This window comes from Amphiura filiformis, chromosome 9, assembly GCF_039555335.1.
Source record: "Amphiura filiformis chromosome 9, Afil_fr2py, whole genome shotgun sequence".
NCBI classification, from domain to species: domain Eukaryota; kingdom Metazoa; phylum Echinodermata; class Ophiuroidea; order Amphilepidida; family Amphiuridae; genus Amphiura; species Amphiura filiformis.
This window is the reverse complement of record NC_092636.1, coordinates 36465852-36487257: the sequence shown is the minus strand read 5'-3', so window position 1 is coordinate 36487257 and position 21406 is coordinate 36465852. Positions and strand designations below refer to the sequence as shown.

General features: G+C 34.3%; 1 protein-coding gene across 1 annotated transcript in view; it reads left to right on the top strand.

Annotated features, from left to right (window-relative positions):
• LOC140160064 (relaxin receptor 1-like) overlaps window positions 1-21406 on the top strand; it is a 154553-nt gene that overhangs the window by 112886 nt on the left and 20261 nt on the right. The window contains 2 exon segments of the mRNA XM_072183334.1: window positions 10968-11039; window positions 20913-20984. Of these exon segments, the coding sequence (XP_072039435.1) occupies window positions 10968-11039; window positions 20913-20984 (144 nt within the window).

Below are 21406 nucleotides of genomic sequence, written 5' to 3'. Positions count from 1 at the left end.
CGAGGGTGAGCGAAGTAAACCACGCAGACGCGCCGGACGCAAAAACGGTTGAATCCCTTTCAACAACGAAAACAAGCTAAAGATCGTATAATTCACATTTTTATCCGATACTTCCAAAATAGTGAATTCAACTTGTAAGCGTGATATGCACACAGATTCCAGACATGACGAATTTTACTCGCTTACTGTAAAAGTGTGGATTCATCACGGATTAACAACGGTTGGCTCCTGTACACAAGTATAGGAGAGTTGTTGAATTGTTATTATACTAAAGAATGCAAACAAAAATAACGCTATTATCGTGTACGATTGTCCTTGTATGGATACCGAAAATAATTGTCTATTTTGTGATAATATTGTAAACATTTCTTTCCAAAAATATTTTTTCCATCAGGAGATACTTTCAAAATGTTAATTTTGATATCATATTACATATTCGGAATCCTCCCCACCCATGTGTAATAATTTTGCTATTCAATTAATACATGTACTTAAATTTGATGATATTTATCTAAAGAGTTCGTATCCTTTTCTATATAGTGGTCAATGACGTAAGGAATTGGTCACGCTTGCTGGGGTTTGTATGTCGTGCCCATGGGTCACATGCGTATTATAAATACGTATTTATAAATATACTCGAAGCATACTGTTGAAGGGTGCGTTCAGATAAACGACCGAAGTAAAGTATATCACCCGGTTTGTATATTATATAGGCCTAGCTTACGAAATGTTTTAGGACAGTATTAATTGTTGCTGTTTGTGATAACGCGTGTTTTTTGCATTTCATTCTTTTCAAAACGTCGATATAACTAAAACAGTTAATTAAAGCGGAGGTTTGCCTGTATCGAGATGTGAGTGTAAATCGCTTGAGGAATACTTTGATGCTTTTAAGCATCGATGCTTTTTAGCAATCAACGACTTCAGAACATTGTCTGAAAATAGTGGCAATGCATGCCTTGCCTATACTTTGATCAGCTCGTAATCGGCGGGAATTTTAACATCGCGGATTAATATCAATATATTTTACTTAGAGAATTGTCTTATGACACCTCGCCAGAAAAATCACAAATTATTAATTCAAGTCCTATACTTGTCTACTTTCTTTAACATGCACATTGTAGATCTTCCAGATGAACAATATCACTCTTAACGTGGATCTACTTTTTCAGCGTAGTGGTAAAAGCCTAACAATTCCCGCCGATTAATACGAGCTGATCAAAGTATAGTATTTCCAACGTAATGCGCAATGTTGTTTTTTAATTCTTCAAGCATTCTTCCAATTATTTAATAATAGTATCCAAGTGATTACCATTGCGGCGTGTTTAGTCTACAGTAGAGCGTTATATAAGAGAAATATGACACTCGAAGTTGAAGACGTAATGTAAATATATAATATATAATAACAGTTACGGGCTGCCTAGCATCTGGAAAAGGTCAGCACGCTAATTTTAAAGTGGCATACTGGTACTTGACGTTAAATATTTTGAATTTATGTTAACCACATGAGAACTAACTGCCGATTGGCTAAAATGAATATTATGTCCAATTTTGAACCAATCAAGGAGGGTATTAATAAGGTCATCTGCAAATGCAAGTTTGACCATGAATATAGCCTAGTCATAATTGGCAATTGAAATGAGCATTTCAAGTTATCAACCAATCAGAAATGCTGTTAGATGACAAGCAGTGCCCAGGGGGCTGAAAGAAGTCTATTATTATCCTTTACATTCTTGTATTTTTCAATTTTCCAACTTTAAATTTGAACTTGTTTTGAATCGAATAATACATGTACGAATATCGACATCGATTCAACGGTAAATTCGTATCTTCAACTTGTCGTTCTGACGTAATGTTCTGAATGACACTATTCCCATCAGTTTTAATAACGAACAAATCAGTCATATTCCTGCTTTCTTGGTAAAATATCGCAATTCGCAAGCAACCGACAGCCAAAAGATACTCTTAAGCAAACATTTGTATCCCAGTGATATTGCAGTTTGCTTAGTATGCATGAAAGTGTTGTTTCTAGGAGTAAAAATATTGACACTTTAAAGTGTAATATAACATGTTAGTCTTACGCGCTGGCTTGTCTTAGTCTTCACGCTTGATTTTTGATTGGAGTACGGTACTTGACGATATTGATTTGAATTTATGCTTAAAAAAACCAAGTCCAGCATTATTCTTTAGATTCTTTAATTTAATTATAACTTTAGGAAAGAAATATTGACAATATTGATACATGAAAGCGAACTAAATTTATAACGGTAACGCGCTGCCTAGAGCATCTGAGTAAAGTCTTGGAAGCTAATTTTGATGTGTGGTACTTGTACTTGACCTTAAATAATCTGAATTCATGTGAAACAGTCTATTATTATCCTTTAGATTCTTTTATTTAATTTTAACTTATTTTAAATCAAATTACATTACAATTCGTCTTACACGTTAACTTGTCTCTCGTCCAATGCTGACGTTCTGAATGACACTATGATCAGTTCTAATAGCAGACAAACCGGTCATATTAGTGTCAAACTGTTGCGCATTCCCCTAACCTTACCTATAGTACCTACCTAAAATTATTGCTACAGTTCTTGTGTTCGGTATGGAAATCGTAAACATTATCAAAGATCAGATTTTGCATTTTTGTAAAAGAGAATGTAGGGTGTGCTGATCATGCTAACATATGATGTTAAACCGACAACATTTACCGCCAAAACACTCGGGTTTATTATGTGGCCTGAGTTTGCACTAAATTTTAAACAAGAAAAAAAAATCTGACATATAACCCAGGTAGAGGGGGTTGATCCTGTGGGGGTTGATGCAAACCTAACCCGGGTAGAGGGGGTTGATCCTGTGGGGGTTGATGCAAACCTAACATATTTTTCTCTTGTTTTTCTCTTATCAAAATATTCTAAGGTATGTTGACTTCAAACTTGGTATTCAGATTATAATAGTCATTTTCTTACATATTTTAGCAAATAATTTGTGAAATTCGCATGTTTCTATGATGTTTGGCCTATGTGATCCATGATTTTTCATATCTCTTGAGGGCGTACTCACATAATGACATAATCTGGCGCAACTGATTAGTTTTTTAATTTGCCATCTCTCTTGAATCATTGTATAATGTCAGAAAGAAATCATATTTTACTCGTTTTGAACAGGTTTCGTATCGTTATTGAGAAAAAGCATCAAATTATTTGTTTGTGGTATTTGTAAGAGGAACATACATTTTATAACGCAATCCAAATTCTGATGTTTTGCTTTGCTGTATAATCAGTCCATTATTATTGTTTTTATGTATCTGACACTTGCACAAATAAAGAGATACTAGATCAAATGGGGCAACATGTCAATGTTGCAGCTTCTATGCAATCAAATTCTGATGTTTTGCTTTGCTGTATAATAATCAGTCCATTATTATTGTTTTTCTGTAACTGACACTTGCACAAATAAGCCCTTGCCGTTTGTTGAGGGTTTATCAAACATGCAAGACTACGCTTATATTTCAAAGTAAGATATTTAAATATAGCTTTGATGTTGAAGTGACCGCAGAATAAAAATACTTTGCAGCATCAGAATAATACGTCTATCACACTTTAGAAAACAAAGGGAAACGAAAAGGAACACAAGAGCTTGGGCATCAAAGTGAAACTGAAGACAAGACCAGGCCTCGATTTTGATTAACGCTCTACATCACAAATCAAAGAGAAATTTACTAAGATTTAATATTATTTATTTATTTATTTTATTTGTGATTTTTTGGTATATGAACGCGACAAGGGAACACCCGACGTCATTATTATAGATAGTATAACATGGTATACGATCGAGAAAACGTGAATGATTGAGGTCAGGAGTTTGCCTAATGGTCTGGGCCTAGGGGCAGGCGGGGTCAAATGGACATAATTGTTCAATTTTGTCCGGGGGATATATTGAGCTATTTCACACCACTAGCTCACTATATTGCAAATTGCTTTGGAGCATGATTCGGGTGTTGTAATTATTACTGTTTTGCGTCTTAAGGGATGTACTAATTTAAGCGGATCGCCTTTAACCCTTGGAGACATGTTATGATGTTCAAATGTTGAACAATACATACAAACCCTAAAGCAAAGCTTATATGTGTAATCGTTCATTGTACAAAATATGGTGAACTCGATGTCAAACTAAATGCCAATCCCACTCAGTATGGATTTCGGAATAATAGCTTATCTTACTGATTTTCATTTATAAATACATTTATGTATATTTTCACGTTTACTTGAATGTTTTTCCCCATAATAACCATATTTTTTTAAAGCACCCTATTTCAAATCTTGATTGTATTGATCTTATAAGTATTGTATAAATAGTTCTAGACAAACGTATAATATAAAACATCTGGTATAAGTTACAAAGTGGTCTACACACCAAGCATCTCAGTGTTAAGCGATATTTTGGTGCAATTCTAATAATTAAACACCAGACAGTTTATAATAGTCACCCAGTCAAGGGCAATCAATAAGATGTGTGACTATGGTGCAAGAGGTTGCGGGTTCGAACTCTGACGGTGGTTTAGTATGCTCTCGTTGAGCAAGATTGAAATTCCCCTGGACACGGAACGTACTGCTAATTGTCTCGTTGTAACTCGTACGAAACTCGGGGAGGTGATCTTGGATGCGTTGTGAAATATCTAGGGTGTGCGCTCTTAACCTGCAAATTTCTTGAGTTATTGTTCAATGGTTTATGGAATGATATGAGGCCGTAGTGGTCAGTGACAACCTGTAAACTGTGTTGAGGCTTGTGGATCAACGTCTTGGCTTTGTGCCTGTGCGTAGCGCACTAATCACTGCGCTTTTATTTTCATTCAAGGAGTCATCATCAGTGGGGTAGCCAGCACTTTTGCAGACGGTGGGAAAAGGGGGGAAGTCAAGCTAACTTTTAAGGGGGGACAAAAAGTACAAAAAAGACTAGCATCCCACGGGGTGGGGGAGGAGGCGCAAGACTTTTCACAAGGGGATTTGCCCCTTTGACCCCTAGCCACGCCACTGGTCATCGTGGCTACATAGTTGGAGCTATCTAGACAAATGAGATATCGAAATATGGTTTTCTTTTTACTATATCAGTTTTAAAATTTGATGCATAAATATTGAGTTATTTTCTCTTAATAAGGGGGGTACTTACTTTTTGTGACGTGTTTATATATCAAAACTTCTCAGAATATTTTGCTCAGTAAGCTTTTGCAATAATATTTATCTTCACATTTGCATTATCGAATCTGAATAAACAAATTATTGAATTGCTTTCAAATCCCCCATTTCTTATTTCAGTGTATATTCATTATGCAGACTTGACGTTTTTACTATACTGATTGCATGTAACCTGGTAACGTGATTTCTACGTAAATAAATACCTCATAGGATAGCAGTATCCCGTTGCAATCTCCTGAGTCTTACAAAGCTGTCCACTTGTCCAAATAAATATTGAACAATTTCGATTCGGTCGTAAAAAAATATGGCACATGAAGAACTATTGTAAAGAAAAGTTAGCATATAAAATATGGAAACTTGAGACTAAATGATGTTTTTCTTTAATCTGGAAATAGTGGATACTCTGAAAAATAAACGACACCGTTGTAAGGACTGTATAGTTCCAGGAAAACGCATACAATAAAACAAGTTTCAAAGTGAGTAAAGTGGAAGTAAGTTCAGTTTGTTTGTAAAAGTTTTATTATCTGTTAGAAAAGACACAAATCACTGACCACTACGGCCCACATCATTCCATAAACCATTACACAACAACCAAGACAACACGGGGTCTTGCAGCTAAGGTGCGCACACCCCAAAGATTCCACAATAGACCTTCGCAGCCAGGATCACCTCCCCGAGTTTCGTACGGGTTACAACGAGACAATTTACAGTATGTTCCTTGTCCAGAGGAATTTCAAGCTAACTCAATTTCTTACACGAGAGGTACTAGCTACAAAGATATAGATTTTAAAGCTTGTGACTTTGCAGTTGTGTTCAATACCGGAGTGACACCTTTTCAGTGAGATACTTTGGATATATACATTGTCGACAAACACAAAAAATTGAATATATGTAGGTGATAAAGTCAGAATTTTGGTAATTTCAGTCAGTAAATAATATGATCCCAGCAAACACAAAACGTTTTCGACATCATCATTCACAAAAGGTTAGAAAAGGTTGCCAGAAAACGTTTAAATGTCAGGTTATATAAAGGGTATATAAAGAGTATAAAACGTTTTTATGATAACTTACTACAAATATATTCTAACATAATGTTATTTAAGTGTTGATAAAATATGTGGCAAAAATTGTTTGCAAAAAATATTTTACAATGACATTTTAAAACATTTTACACATATTTTAGTAGTGTGTCTTCATACAAAACGTTTTAAGACGTTTTCATGACCTTTATATAACCCGACATTTAATGTTATTAAACGTTTTTACCAAAACCAAAAACCCAAAATATAACATGTATAAAACATTTTTGATATGTTTTGTGAATTGGGATGGTATGTTTGTCCCAAATATGAATCATATGTTAGAGTCATACGTTAGAGTAAACGTTTGGTAGATACTGTACATGTATTTGGTCATAGTTTTAGTCAAAACATTTTTCAACGAACGGTCCAGCAAGGAAGACATGCAAATTACTGGACTCAACATGCCACGGTAAGACGGCAAGTCGCCGCAAAGATGAACTGATAGCTAATTTTCAATTTAGGAACACTTACTCCTTAAGGAATGAACGTTGATTTTCTCGCTTTCTGACGTTAGGCCCTTTGCGTTTTTTGCTCGAGCGTTTTTGTGCTTCCCCGCACGCGCTTTCGTCCCTCGCTCACACGCGCGTTTATCAACGTTCATTCCTTGCGGATGCGGATGTTTTCTTTTCTTTTCACAAGTATTTTATTATGGCTATGAAAAAAGCCTATGGCCGAAAGCTCACCAAATTTTGTATATTTTACGGCAGTTTCATATAGATTTAGTCATTCGAGTACGATTTGTAGTTCTTGAAACATAAAATAAATTAATTTGTTTGTGGTATTTGCAAGAGGAACATACATTTTATAAAGTCTGTAAAAGGATGTACTAGATCAAATATGTCAACATGTCAATGTTGCAGCTTGTTATACAATCCAAATTCTGATGTTTTGCTTTGCTGTATAATAACCAGTCCATTATTATTGTTTTTATGTATCTGACACTTGCACAAATAAAGAGATAATAGATCAAATGGGGCAACATGTCAATGTTGCAGCTTGTTATGCAATCAAATTCTGATGTTTTGCTTTGCTGTATAATAATCAGTCCATTATTATTGTTTTTCTGTAACTGACACTTGCACAAATAAGCCCTTGCCGTTTGTTGAGTGTTTATCAAACATGCAAGACTACGCTTATATTTCAAAGTAAGATATTTAAATATAGCTTTGATGTTGAAGTGACCGCAGAATAAAAATACTTTCCATCAGAATAATACGTTTATCACACGTTCGAAAACAAAGGGAAACGAAAAGGAACTAGAAAAATTCGACCTTGACACACACAAATTTTCCTTAAAATGAATTTATTGTTATAGAATATAAATATTAATGTTAAATAATCTCCCCCAATAAACAACCCAATAGCCTAAACCCCAAAATTCGAATAATTGGTTGTTAAAGCCGTGTTTTCACAACCCAATAACGATGCGTAAAAAGCAAATCGTTCATGACTGATCTTGCTATAAAAGCGCGGCATGCAGGCATGCACCAACTAGAGAGATATCGGCAACTATAGAACAATAGTCCAAGGTGCCAAAGTGTTGCTTGAACTTGCTGCTATAGGTGTATTTGGTCTATAATAATGTACCGTTGTGCTCATTAAAAGCCAGTTTGCCGAACCTCTCTTTTTCACGAATTTCTCATTAATTATGTACTCGTTCAAGTTCAAAATAAACTGGTGTCTAGCTTTAATGACAGTTAACACACCAGGAAAATTTGAGATCATGAATCTACCGAATAGCACGTGCAGCTTGCGAACAACATATAGCTGTCGCTATCTCTTTGTATGGCGCTTTTGGGCTCATATTAGTCATACGGCTCATACGGCTCATACAACTATCACGAACACAAGAGTTTGGGCATAAAAGTGAAACTGAAGACAAGACCAGGCCTCGATTTCGATTAACGCTCTACATCACAAATCAAAGAGATATTTACTAAGATTTAATATTATATATTTATTTATTCTATTTGTGAGTTTTTGGTATATGAACGCGGCACGGGAACACCCGACGTCATTATTATAGATAGTATACCATGGTATACGATCGAGAAAGCGTGAATGATTGAGGTCAGGAGTTTGCCTAATGATCTGGGCCTAGGGGCAGGCGGGGTCAAAGAGACATAATTGTTCAATTTTGTCCGGGGAATATTGAGCTATTTCACACCACTAGCTCACTATAATTGCAAATTGCTTTGGAGCATGATTCGGGTGTTGTAATTATTACTGTTTTGCATCTTTAAGGATTGTACTAATTTAAAAGAATCACCTTTAACCCATGGGGACATGTTATGATGTTCAAATGTTGAATAATACAATGCAAACCCTAAAACAAAACTTATATGTGTAATCGTTCATTGTACAAAATATGGTGGACTCGATGTCAAACTAAATGCCAATCCCACTCAGTATGGATTTCGGAATAATAGCTTATCTTACTGATTTTCATTTACAAATACATTTATGTTTATTTTCACGTTTACTTGAATGTTTTTCCCCATAATAACCATACTTTTTAAAGCACCCTATTTCAAATCTTGATTATATTGATCTTATATTTAAACGGATAGAATATAAATAATATTAGTTCTAAGAAAAAACAAACAAAACGAAAAAGAAACGACACGAAACAAACATGCACACAGAACAAACCAGCGACCGTAAACTAATTGACAATCAGCCGAAAGTATAGAATTGCAGCGATCGATTCATCATTTTTATGCTATGAAAATGCTATTCCCAGAATATTTTGCCCAGTGACCTGTTGCAACTTCTAAAAATAAAAAGTTAATAAATATTTATCTTCACCATTGCATTGTAGAATCTGAATAAACAAAATAGAAATAAATGCTCCTGTCAGATTTTTTGACATCCTTCATAACATACGAAATGCTTTTTTCTACAAACTTGACGTTTTTACATTATATTTGAACTTTAAAAAATGCAATTCTGATTGCTCTTGATTTCTACGCAAAGGAATACCTCGTGGAATGGACAGGTGTCACCAACGTTATACTCAGTTCTTACAGAGAGCCAGTATCGTGTTACAACTAGGTTTTCAAATTTGTCAAATTGTCCAATATTATCTATAATCATAACACGAAATGAATGCAATTATTTCGATTTGGCTGTATTCAAAATAAATATGGCAGATGAAGTAATATTAGAATTGTGCAGAACCGGCGAAAATTGTAATTACAGTTAATGAAATAGGGAAACTTGAGACTTAGGGGCATTTTTATATCAAACTAGGGGATACTTTAAAGGCGGCACTAATTATAGGGTTTGCACTAACTACGAGGGTCGGACAGTATATAACCTCATATTTTCATGGCATTTCTCTATGACCACATAAACACTGTACCTTTGTATTTCAAACAACACATGTAAAAATAATATCACACACTTGATTACGTAACAGCATTAGCATAAAATCAATGGTTGCAGCAACATACGCACCATAAAATTGATGACGTGCCCTCTCTTTATACAGTTTACTAGAGAAAGGTGCATTTTCGTATAGAATTATTCGTTCATGTGTCTTTTCTAACAGATAATAAAACTTTTACAAACAAACTTATTTTCACTTTACTCACTTTGAAACTTATTTTATTGTATGCGTTTTCCTGGAAGTATTTATAGAGTCCTTAAAACGATGTCGTTTATTTTTTCAGAGTATCCTCTAGTTCCAGATTAAAGAAAAACATCATTTAGTCTCAAGTTTCCATATTTTATATTTTAACTTTTCTTCATGTGCCATATTTTTTACGACCGAATCGAAATTGTTCAATATTTATTTGAACAAGTGGACAGCTTTATAAGACTCAGGAGATTGTAACGGGATACTGCTCTCCTATGAGGTATTTATTTACGTAGAAATCACGTTACATGTAATCAGTATTGCTTAGTCCAAATAATAGAGTAAAAGCGTCAAGTCTGCATATAAACACTGAAATAAGAAATAAGGGATTTTAAATTAATCTGATCTAATCTTGTTTATTCAGATTCGATAATGCAAGTGTGAAGATTAATATTAATTTTCCGCTTTCAATATTAGAAATTGCAAAAGCTTACTGAGCAAAATATTCTGGTATTCTGGGAAGTATTGATATATAAACACGTCACAAAAAGTAAGTACCTCCTTTATTAAGAGAATATTTATGCATCAAATTTTAAAACTGAAAATAGCACAAAAAAAACATTTAAGTTCTGCAAATTTCGATATTTCATTTGTAGAGATAGCTCAAACTTTGTAGCCATGATGACCCCTTGAATGAAAAGAAAACTCAGACGTTGATCCAGAAGCCTCAGCATACTTTACATAAATATCATTTAAGAAAGGTTGGATATTTCTCTACATACACTTTGCAACTATAAATATCGAAAAATTACTAAGATAAGTATCATATTTCGATCTTTAGACCAATTGTTGTAATAATTGTATGAAATTGTCAAGTGTGTGACTTACTTCTTAGATGAGAAAACACGTAGTTTATACCAAAAAAAAGTGAACGCATTTTGTCCAATTCCTTCACTAAGTGAGCGATTTCACGGTTTTATTTTTTGAAAGAATGATGAGGTCATCGATTCCGTTCTGCCTGTATTATCATTATCATTGTTTACTATTTTAAGGGGAATCAATGTATTACTTATCTGAGAAACCTGTTGATAAACACTTTGTATTTTTATATTACAGATATATATCCCACAATCGTATGACGGACATTCTTCCGAAAACGTTTCGTGACCTTACGAACTTGCATTGGTTGTAAGTATAATTTAAAATGCAATGCTATTTTTCCCTTTTTTAGAATACAATACGCATGTGCTTTTTGTAAACATCTTAAAAAAAGTAATTACCCCCTTTAAATAATGGCCATTATTCAAAAACGGACTATTGTATTACAAATATGTAAAATGCGTTGGGAGCAAAATTTATTTGTGCACATTTTGACACCTCATTTGTACCTCATATTGATGTCAGAGCGTACATTTAAATCAATGTAACTCAAGATTTGAAAGCTAAATTCTTTTGATTTGTATTCAGTATAAAAATGAAAGGAAATCTGTGTAATGATATCTGAGTGTTCTTGTATTGCTGTAAGTACAACTGTCAAATCTGGATATCACTACATTAAATTGACCGGTGTTTTATTGTTTTCTGGGCTATCGTATCAAATGAGGTGTCAAAATGCGCAGAAATAAATTCTGCTTCCAGCGCATTTTACAGTAGCCCGATTTTTAATAATGGCCATTTAATTATTTAAAGGGGTAATTACTTCTTTGAGATGTTTATCTACTATCATGTCACGATATGTATTTACTTAACAGAACATTTCCTTTATTTCATTCCCAGTTAAATCTTTTCAGTTAAATATTATTGTTTTTATCCTTATTAAGTTACCCTCAGACTACTTAAAGTGTCGCTAAGTATAATTGATAAGAAGGTAATAGGCGGGCCCATGGTAGCATTTCAAATTGCATCAAACGCCGTAAAATATGGTGCGTAACGTGATGCTTTTGCTGATGTGTTGACGAACCAATCCCTGCTTTAAATACAGAGATACGAATCATCAAATCGATTCGATTGTGGAGTCAAGAACAAGAAATATATAATGGTATAAATTTCAACCTGTTCCATAAAATGTTCTAAAAATAAATTATTAGAAACGCTGTATTTGGGGGATACTTTAATTGATAAAAGGTAGGATTTCGCACTTATTAAGTGAAGTGTATGATAATTTCGTTTCCAAGAATAGTTTTATTTTATTTTACTGTCATTTGTCACGCACACGTGTATGACAACTTTTAACTTCTCCGTTTGTTTGATTGTTATATATATATTTGAATGATATTCAATTCACGAAGCCAGATTTCAGGATTTATTTCGTAAAACATTTTTATTAAAGGACATTTTCCACTGTCATTTAATTTGTATTTTTGTTTGTAAATCAAGTTAGACGCAATTACTGTACATTAAAGTCATAATGTTTGATTTGCATAATTAGTAGATTCTAATTTAAATGTTGCTTTTCACTGATCACATGTCCCCTCTTAATTGCGAGCCAAGCAAATGAGGTAAAATGAAGAAAATTTCATGGTAGTGCCTCCAATGCGTGTATTAGATCGCCGATCGTATTATTATCATGATTATTGGTGGAGCTTCACGAATAGCAATATGCACACAACTTATACGTCAAGACGTAAGACGAATAGCGAAATTCACTCAGTTTATACGTCACTGATTCACTGAAGTTTTACATGTACGCGATGTGTTTAGCCATCTGCAATTTAAGCACTTCAGCCTTAACCTTTCACGTGGTATTTTAGTAAAATGTTCATTACAATCATGCAAAAAGTAGAAATTCAAGAAAAATTGAGGGCGTTGCTGTGGAGCAAATCACACATTATGGATTAAATTCCACTGCATATATTATTATTATTATTCATTATTACTATAAATATTATATTATTAGTATAATATCATTGGTATATTATTACTATCATCATTATTATGTATTATCATTATTGTTAGTAGTATTACATGTATTATTATTATTATTATTATTATTATTATTATTATTATTTTTATTATTATTATCATTATTATTATTATTAATATTATTAGTGTTATTATTATTATTATTATTATTATTATTATTATTATTATTATTATTATTATTATTACTATTATTATTATTATTATTATTATTATGGTTTCAATCTCTATTTTGCATTTTTTCATCTTTATCGAAATAGCACGTAGGAAGTTATACATGTGGTTCATTTGCTTCTCATGTTTTGCTTTCTGGCTTTTTCTCAATATTGTATAACCATGTATGATGTTGAGGAAAGGTTACTTTTACATGTTACCAACAAAAGAAAGTGAAAGTGATCGTGCTTGTAAAGAAATTAAAAAGTAACATATTTCCATAACTGATATGGTGTTCTTTTCTGCTCATTTCCAAATGCATGCAATTTTCTCACACTTCCAAAAAAGAACATGGATATTGATACACTTTTAGGGCAAGTCAGTCGTATCATATTTTAATAATTCATTTGAATCGATGATGGTAAAAAAACCATGATCATATGTTACGTTAAAGTCACAGGTAACGTTAAAGTTTGTTACCTTATGAATTATGCAATCTGGCATAATATTGATTTGCCATGTTACCTGACACTAACTGGATTTATACATTGCACTTCACACGGTATATCTTCTTCCTATAAACAAAATGCTCGAGTCAGCAGTGTTTCAAACATGTAAATGACGGTATTGAATAAATCAGCAATATTCAAAGAAAATTATTGAAAATTATTGTACGTATTATTCTTACAAGAAAGTATTATTCTTTACATATTTCTTCTGCTAGAGTTCTGCTATTGTATTTCGTATATATTATTCTGCATATACTCCTTCCCATGCAGGGTTTCCTCCGGTACGTGTAATTGCCCTAGCGAAGAATGACATATCATAATACATTTACATTTACATACATAAATGTGCACATCGGCCCTTCATTATGTTCATTTAGAGAATAAACGATAAGATTTTTTGTTTTTACTATCCTCTGCTGTGTGATACACAACAGGCAGGTCCAATAGTTTGAGCAGTGGATGCCGGAGCAGCATCACACGGTAGTAAAAACAAAAATTCCTATCGTTTATTCTCATTTTTGTCAGTTAAGTGTTATTTTTTTTTATAACTAAACACTGTTTTATTTAACAAAAAAATTAAGTTATTCTTTCTGAAATGAACAAGACCGGTTTACCCTTTTAGTTGCGTGTACTCCGATCTCGTTCGCGTATAGACGAATCCAATTTCACGCATTCCTACACCTCAATGGCAGCCATAGCTGGGTCCCCGCCTGCTCAATCTCACCTAAAATGTGAAATGATGCGGCCTTAGAGGGTACTTTAAACTGCATTCTATCACCCGTGTTACACATAGACAAAAGAATGATGACAGTTTACAACACAAAATAATCTAACATCGATTTTTAAGCGGCTTTAATCCACCCAATTGGGCAGTCACCACACCAGTTTGGTGTTGCGGGGACCCAGTAATGGCCGACCAAATCCTGACCATGACTTGGCTCGTTGGATTCGTCTATAGAACGCGCAGAATACTCACGATTCGACTAGCGTCTTCCGTGGCTATTCGATTGCTGCCGTCTACCGTGCGATAGACGGCAGCACAAACCAATGAAATTCAGCGCTACCAAGCTAAACCATAGTCACTGACTAAGAATCGCCGGTCCCAACCGATTTATGCTCCTTCGTCACTAGTGACGGAGGAACACAAACCGGTTGGTACCGAGACAACGCGTGACCTAGTTCTTGTTATGCGATAATCATCAGGACGGAGTCGGACACCGCTGAACGACTAGGACCTTGCTGAATACTATAATAGCTATCTATTGAGAATCGCCAACCCAAATATCACTATTTCTTATACGTTTATTATATATAATTAGAAAATCTAGACCAAAAATACTAACAACAACAAGAAAACGGAAAACACAAGAAGCCAGTAACGACAACAATTATGCCGTGATTACTTAACCATTTAAAACTTACAAACGGTCACTGAATGTATGAATTATTCAAGACACGTTTAAGTGTAACTAGTAATTACTTTAGAAATTAGTTCTTACACTTACGGTTGTTCTATAGGCAATTTCTTTAAAAGGAAATTAAGTTACCTAACTAAACAATTGGTAAAGATAACAAATTACAAAGAAACTATAAACTTACTCATCTCAGCAGAAATCGTATATCCAATCTGGCTCAAATTTCTTAATAACCTTTAACAATGAACAATTAGTTCCGTTACCCCGCATTTAATATAATTATGAAGTATTTAAATGGAGCTCGGAACTGTACCTTCAAACACTTTCGAAGAATTAATCTTGTTTCGAACTAAATCGAGGCAACATTGCCTTGATCTTTCACAATATTAATATAGAGGACCTGTTTAAGCTTAAAAGTTAAAATACAATACGACTTTTTGCGGGCATTTTCCCGTTTATTTTTCCGCCAACTTCTTCCGCAGCGCTTAGTTTACCGCCAGCCTAAATTTCTGTATCGTTTTCCGCTCCAGAAGACGTTCTTACTTTTACTTAAATGTATGCTTTGCTATATATATAACTTAAGTTACTCTGAGCTCCAACTTGCATCCGTCTATTTAAAAAAATCGTTCTTTGCGGTGGAAGCATTAAAATTTAGGGGGGTCAGGCCTTTTTTTGTGCGCGAAAAATTTAAATTTCAGGCTATTTTAGCCCAAATGAAGGTGTTTTTTGCTATTTGATGATTTTGCTAAATTTAGCAATTTTACCCTATTCGGGCCCAAAACAGCCTGTTTTTCGTGCTAAAAAGGAAGATACACAGGGCAATTATGGCTTATTTTTTTCTTCTATTATTATTTTTAGGGGGCGTCCACTTTTGCCACCCCCCCCCTTCTCCTCCACCAGCTTCCACCGCGGTGCACCGCCTATGCCATGACGAGGGCACACCTCACGAAATTGATATTCCCATAACGTCACCCTCATAACAAAACTGCCTAAGTCATTCTTATATGTTTCTCATATGCAATTTTGATTTTCCGAATAATAAACCCATAATTAATCAAATTTCAAGCCGCATTCTTCATTAACTCGTGGAATATATCTCTGTGATGTATTCCATAAGTTAATGAAGAATGCGGCTGGAAATTTGATTAATTATTAGTTTATTACTCAGAAAATCAAAATTGCAAATGAGAAACATTTAAAAATTACTTAGGCATTTTTGTTATGAGGGTGACGATATAATAACAATAATTTGATTTCTCGCAAACCATCCATTATATAACGTGAACATTACATTTTAAGCACTGGTCCGATTCGGATTCGATTACTGTTATTTCCAAATAATACATTATATCCTGTCTACATATACCTTTTCTTCGTTTATTAATTGTGCTTGCTGAGGGATACTTTATAACTTAATTTAAAAACAACACCGGAGTTGTCCAAATTATTGTTGTCGCTTTTCATAGGAATCGAGAGAAGGTTGGATTAACTTATAGGTTCAATACGCGTCAACGTCAAGCAATCACAATTACTCTATTACTCCCGGCTATTACTAAATGAAGAGGGAATTTCAAGGGAATTGTAGGAAAAGAATCAAATAAATGTAAAGTCTACAATACCTTAATTAGGGAAATACACAATGGGATTCAAACGTCATAGCCTTGAATCAGCAAGCTTCCGGAGTTTACATAAAATGGCATCCACTATAAACACAGAAACACATAGACATGTAGTAAACATGGCAAATATTTCACTGAAATCATGTGGTCATTTGTGGTGAAGCCGAAGCCACTTTAATTAACATGATTATCGACGTTAAAGGCGAACACCCTTTCTCTTGGGCTCCTAAATACAACAGACAAACATGAATTGAAATTTCTAACATACAACCACAAAGTATAAGAATACAGTTCTACAAAGTATCAAACATTAACTGACAAAACACATTCCCCTGGCCTCAAAATTAAACAACGCCAACGTCCTGTTGGGTAATTGCGAACGGTACTAAAATGAGCTAAAGGATAATTGTCTATTATTTAATGCAACTCAAATTGATAGATAAATATGGACACTATAAACCTTTATAGCCACAGGTCAAATACAAGTACAAGTCAGCACTCAAAAGTGACATTTTATAATGTCGGGTAATTGCGAACGTTGCGAACAGTCGTTTTTGTGCCCCTTTTCCTCTTAAAGTACCCATGTTAGTACATAACCTCTTTGTTACAAACAAGGATCACACTTTATTTACAACTATGCTTAACATCTATTCTACATCTTATTTTTATCTGCTGCCCAATTTAAGTCATCTTCACCGAAAAGTCAAATAAGCCATGTACTTGTGTCTTGAAATTTTTACTACAAAATCTAGAGAATACTCCGAAATCACAACATGCTTCTAGCGAGGGGATAAATAGAAATTTTCGTGCCCTCTATTCTACTTTCACCAAAATTGCGGTATTCGCCATTCCCCACCGTTCGACATTAACCAACTTTCTGTTATATGCTGCTCAACAGTCTGTTCCCAATCCCATTGAACACAACATTTGAGTTTTCCGCATTTGCGCGTATTATTGTTTTGCCGGATGTGTTATTTCATCACCCCTCCCCTCCGTCACATGAGATACTTGAATTTGGTCTCTAGACACCTCCGGCCACCGAAAAGGGTAAGAAAAAAATAAAAATGATTTTCTCATTTCCCGAAGGGTGGTTGTACCACCCCCAACACGCTAAAACTACCAAACGACTAGGCCAAATCGTGGGACCATCTTTTGCATTCATTCTAGCGTGAACAAATGTACCGGTACCTACCACCTTACCCGGACCCGGTGTGTTTCTCTTATCAACATTTAAGAGCTACTGATTTCAAACTTGTATATTAAAAGGGCATTTCGAGATCCACAGCCTCATCCCTCAAATTTGAGATTTTTATATCACTGGAAACCTCTGGCTACATAATGTTTGTGTACAAAATATTTCTTATTAATTCGTTTAGCAAAGATATCGTGAAAAAACGAAATTACAACACATTGTCTATGGAGCAGTGTCATACACATAATCATGCATAACTCGCAAACGCAAAATCGGAATCAACTGAAATTTTGGGAATAAGCTTTTTTCGTGGATATCTACTGAAAATGTCATAAAAAGAGGATGCTAGGATCACGAAGTATTCCTTTAAGTGAAATATGTCGGTTGCAAAACGTACTTCTGAACTGCTTCAAAAATAGTATCAGGTTATTCAAGCGTAATCCTTTATTACCCAGGATTTTGACAAAATTGCGCTTTTAGAAATAAACATCCTGATTTTGACTGTATTGAGGTCAAATCCAATTTTGATTTTTGTTCTTGATTTATTGACCCCTCATTTGGTGTCAGTTGTGTGCCCACATTCCCACAGGAAGTTGGGTCTAAAATGACCTCGTTGGTCACAAACGGAGTAGAGATACCTTTATCAATTAAATGTTACCTTTATAAGACAGAGTAGTCTTGACCAAAATACTTGACAGATTTTGCTGTTGCATTCAAGTTTGCCCACCATTGAATAATCAATGTTTCTTTATGTTCTTTCAAAACAAATGTATTTATAGTACCCCAGTATGTAACCAGAGGGTTATACCAGGGAGTTGTAAAGTTGGTAACTCAATAACATCCCTGTACGTTAACGGAAACATAAAACAACGTAATGTTTACACTGTTAAATTCAACAAACGAGGCACATCGTTTGACTCAATTGGTGTTGACTCAACGAGCATTAAAAGAAAAATACGTTGAATAGAATTATGTAGGGAAGGAAAAAGTATTTTCAATGTTATTCTATTACCCATACTGGTTCTTGGCCCATTGATGCTTTGTTTCAGTCTTTATCTTCATTGATTTTAATTTTTATATAGGGGAAACAAGCATTACGCATCGCACACTAGCACAATAAAATATGAATTTACAAATGGAAACATGGAATGCATACGCAGATATACCCGATTAAAACCTCCGGACATACTTGCCTGTGCGAAGACTTGAACCCCAGACCTCTCGCTCGTCGGGCGAGCGCTCTACCACTGAGCTACACAGACTGTCCCTGATAAACAGGACTCAAGTCTGGTACTTCTGGATATGAGGAGTCAGGGTAAACAGTAGAAACAACACATTACATACCAGTGTACGAGATCAATCAATGATGCTTCCTCGCCAGCTTAATATAATCATTCAAACCAGGGAAGAGGCTTACGCATCATACACTGGAACAAGGAAATATTCAAACATTACAAACTAGCGCACGAGATCAAATTAATGATGCTTAATCGTTATTCTTAATATATCAATATACAGGGGAAAGAAGAATAACACAATAATTTTGTATGCTTCTATATTTTGCGCACGACCGCACGTTTCAAAAGGATGCAATTTTTTATTTTGTCTTGCAATCATTGATCACACTTTCAATCAGCGTATAAACCAAATTTAGAAACAATGACCAACTATAAAATAATTGCTAAAGAACCCCACGTTGAAATCGCTCTGAATTTAGAATTTTACAAAACTATATGAAATACAAGCAAGGAAAGAAGCCCCGGGAAGAGGCTTACACATCAATCACTGAAATAGTTATTTGATTAGCATACATTTTATACGTTTATTTACCTTCTTCATATATTTCTCTATCCACTTAAATCATAAAATAAATGAAAATAAGTATTTACACTGCATAATTAATTCGCAGACACTCAATAAAGAAAAATAAAGCAGATGACAAAACAAAGTATCAATATCATCCTTTTATGTTGCATCACTAAAAGCTGATTTGAATAATATCCTGTTTTATTCATTATCATCGACAATGGCTTGTATATCTAATGTATTCGTATAAACAAAATGTTAAGGTTAAGAATAATATTCTAATCAACTTTTCATACATATGTCAAACTTTAATAATAACCGCGCAACATGTTATTATACATGATGCATGTCATAAATGAAATATTGCACATAATCATCTTTGACAAACATAGCTTAAGGCAGATGTGTCTGTAACTGGGGTCTGTAATGCCTATAAACCTCTTACCCTGTGTGAAACACTGTTACTTTGACTTGGCAGTCAGAATATAGCGATTTAATTGAATTCTGATACCTGTATTTTTCCAAAATATCTATTTCTGGCTGGTACTTGAGATTTAGACTTTTTCATTTTTTTTTACAGTTATTATATCACGAATCTTTGGTCATAACGGTGTCTCTTAAAAAATTCCTACATAACAATTCCCCGTAACCCCACAATATCCTGTAAGTTTTACGCCGAAACTTCTCATTTACGGTTATTTGAAGCTTCTCGTTTATAGCAGCATAAAAATAGTCCCAAAAGCTAAATTAGGGAGCAGAAAGGAATTTGCGTAATTTTTGCATTGTAAACGTCAGCAAAAAAAGATAGATCGTTTGGTTTAGTTGTTTTTTAATAGGTTTCAGAAGGAATCGATTTTACCATACATTTAGGACATTTATATCAATTTCGCTTGAAATTTTACAGTTGTATTTTCTGCATTTCTTGAAGAGTCAGGTAGAATTCCAAAACTTTTTTAGATACGCTATTTTGACAGTTACATAGGTATTCCAAGAATGTACACGAGGGGTACTATTTGAAAGGTTATTTTGAAAAATAATGGGGTCTTAAAGTGACATGACTTAAAATGGGGTACTGCATTGATATGTGCTTAAAGGGGTGCCTTTTGTAGACATATTGTGATTAAGAAGTACGCCTTTATCAAACAAAATAATCACTACGGTCACAGAATTTCACCAAAACGAGGGAAGAAGAACAAGAACACGGTGTTTTTTTTTGGTATTTTTGGTATTTTCTAGCAGAACTCATCATCACAACCACAGCTTACGTATCACCCTTTTTCGCCAAATTGATTTTGCATTTTTGGGGAGTTATTTTTTAGTCTAAGACGTTTTACCTAAGGTGAAAAATATGTTCACTTTTTTCACTTCTATATAATAGACTATCGCTTCATCATCATTCAGTTTCCTGTATAAATAACAGTGTGTCATATATTTCTATTAATTCAAAGGTTCATGGATAACACGGAAATAGCTTCTCTTGATGAGCATGATTTCTATGGCCTTACTAGTCTTTATTGGTTGTAAGTATTCATGTGATGGTATATTTGTCTTATCCCATAAGCACATCGTTACTACGCAGTTCACCGTGTGCAACGATATTCGGTAACGATGTGCTCATCGGAGTGACGTATTTAAGATTAAATTGCAAAGACTTCTTGTCTTCTTCTTCCTACTTCTCCCTTCTCCTCATCATTCTACTCATTCGCCCTCCTGTTTAGGCTATTATCTTTTATTTCTCAAACAACATGCAATGATCAAGGTTTTAACATTGTCGGGTTGTTTCTACTAATTCTAAAAGTGAAATTTAGATCCTAATGATTTCAAACCACATCGGGCATACATTCCGTATCTGTAAGAATAATGAATGTATATATAAGTAAAAAGAATTATAAGACACAAGTAAGGCCACGGTACTCCAACAAAAAATGATGTTTAGCACGAT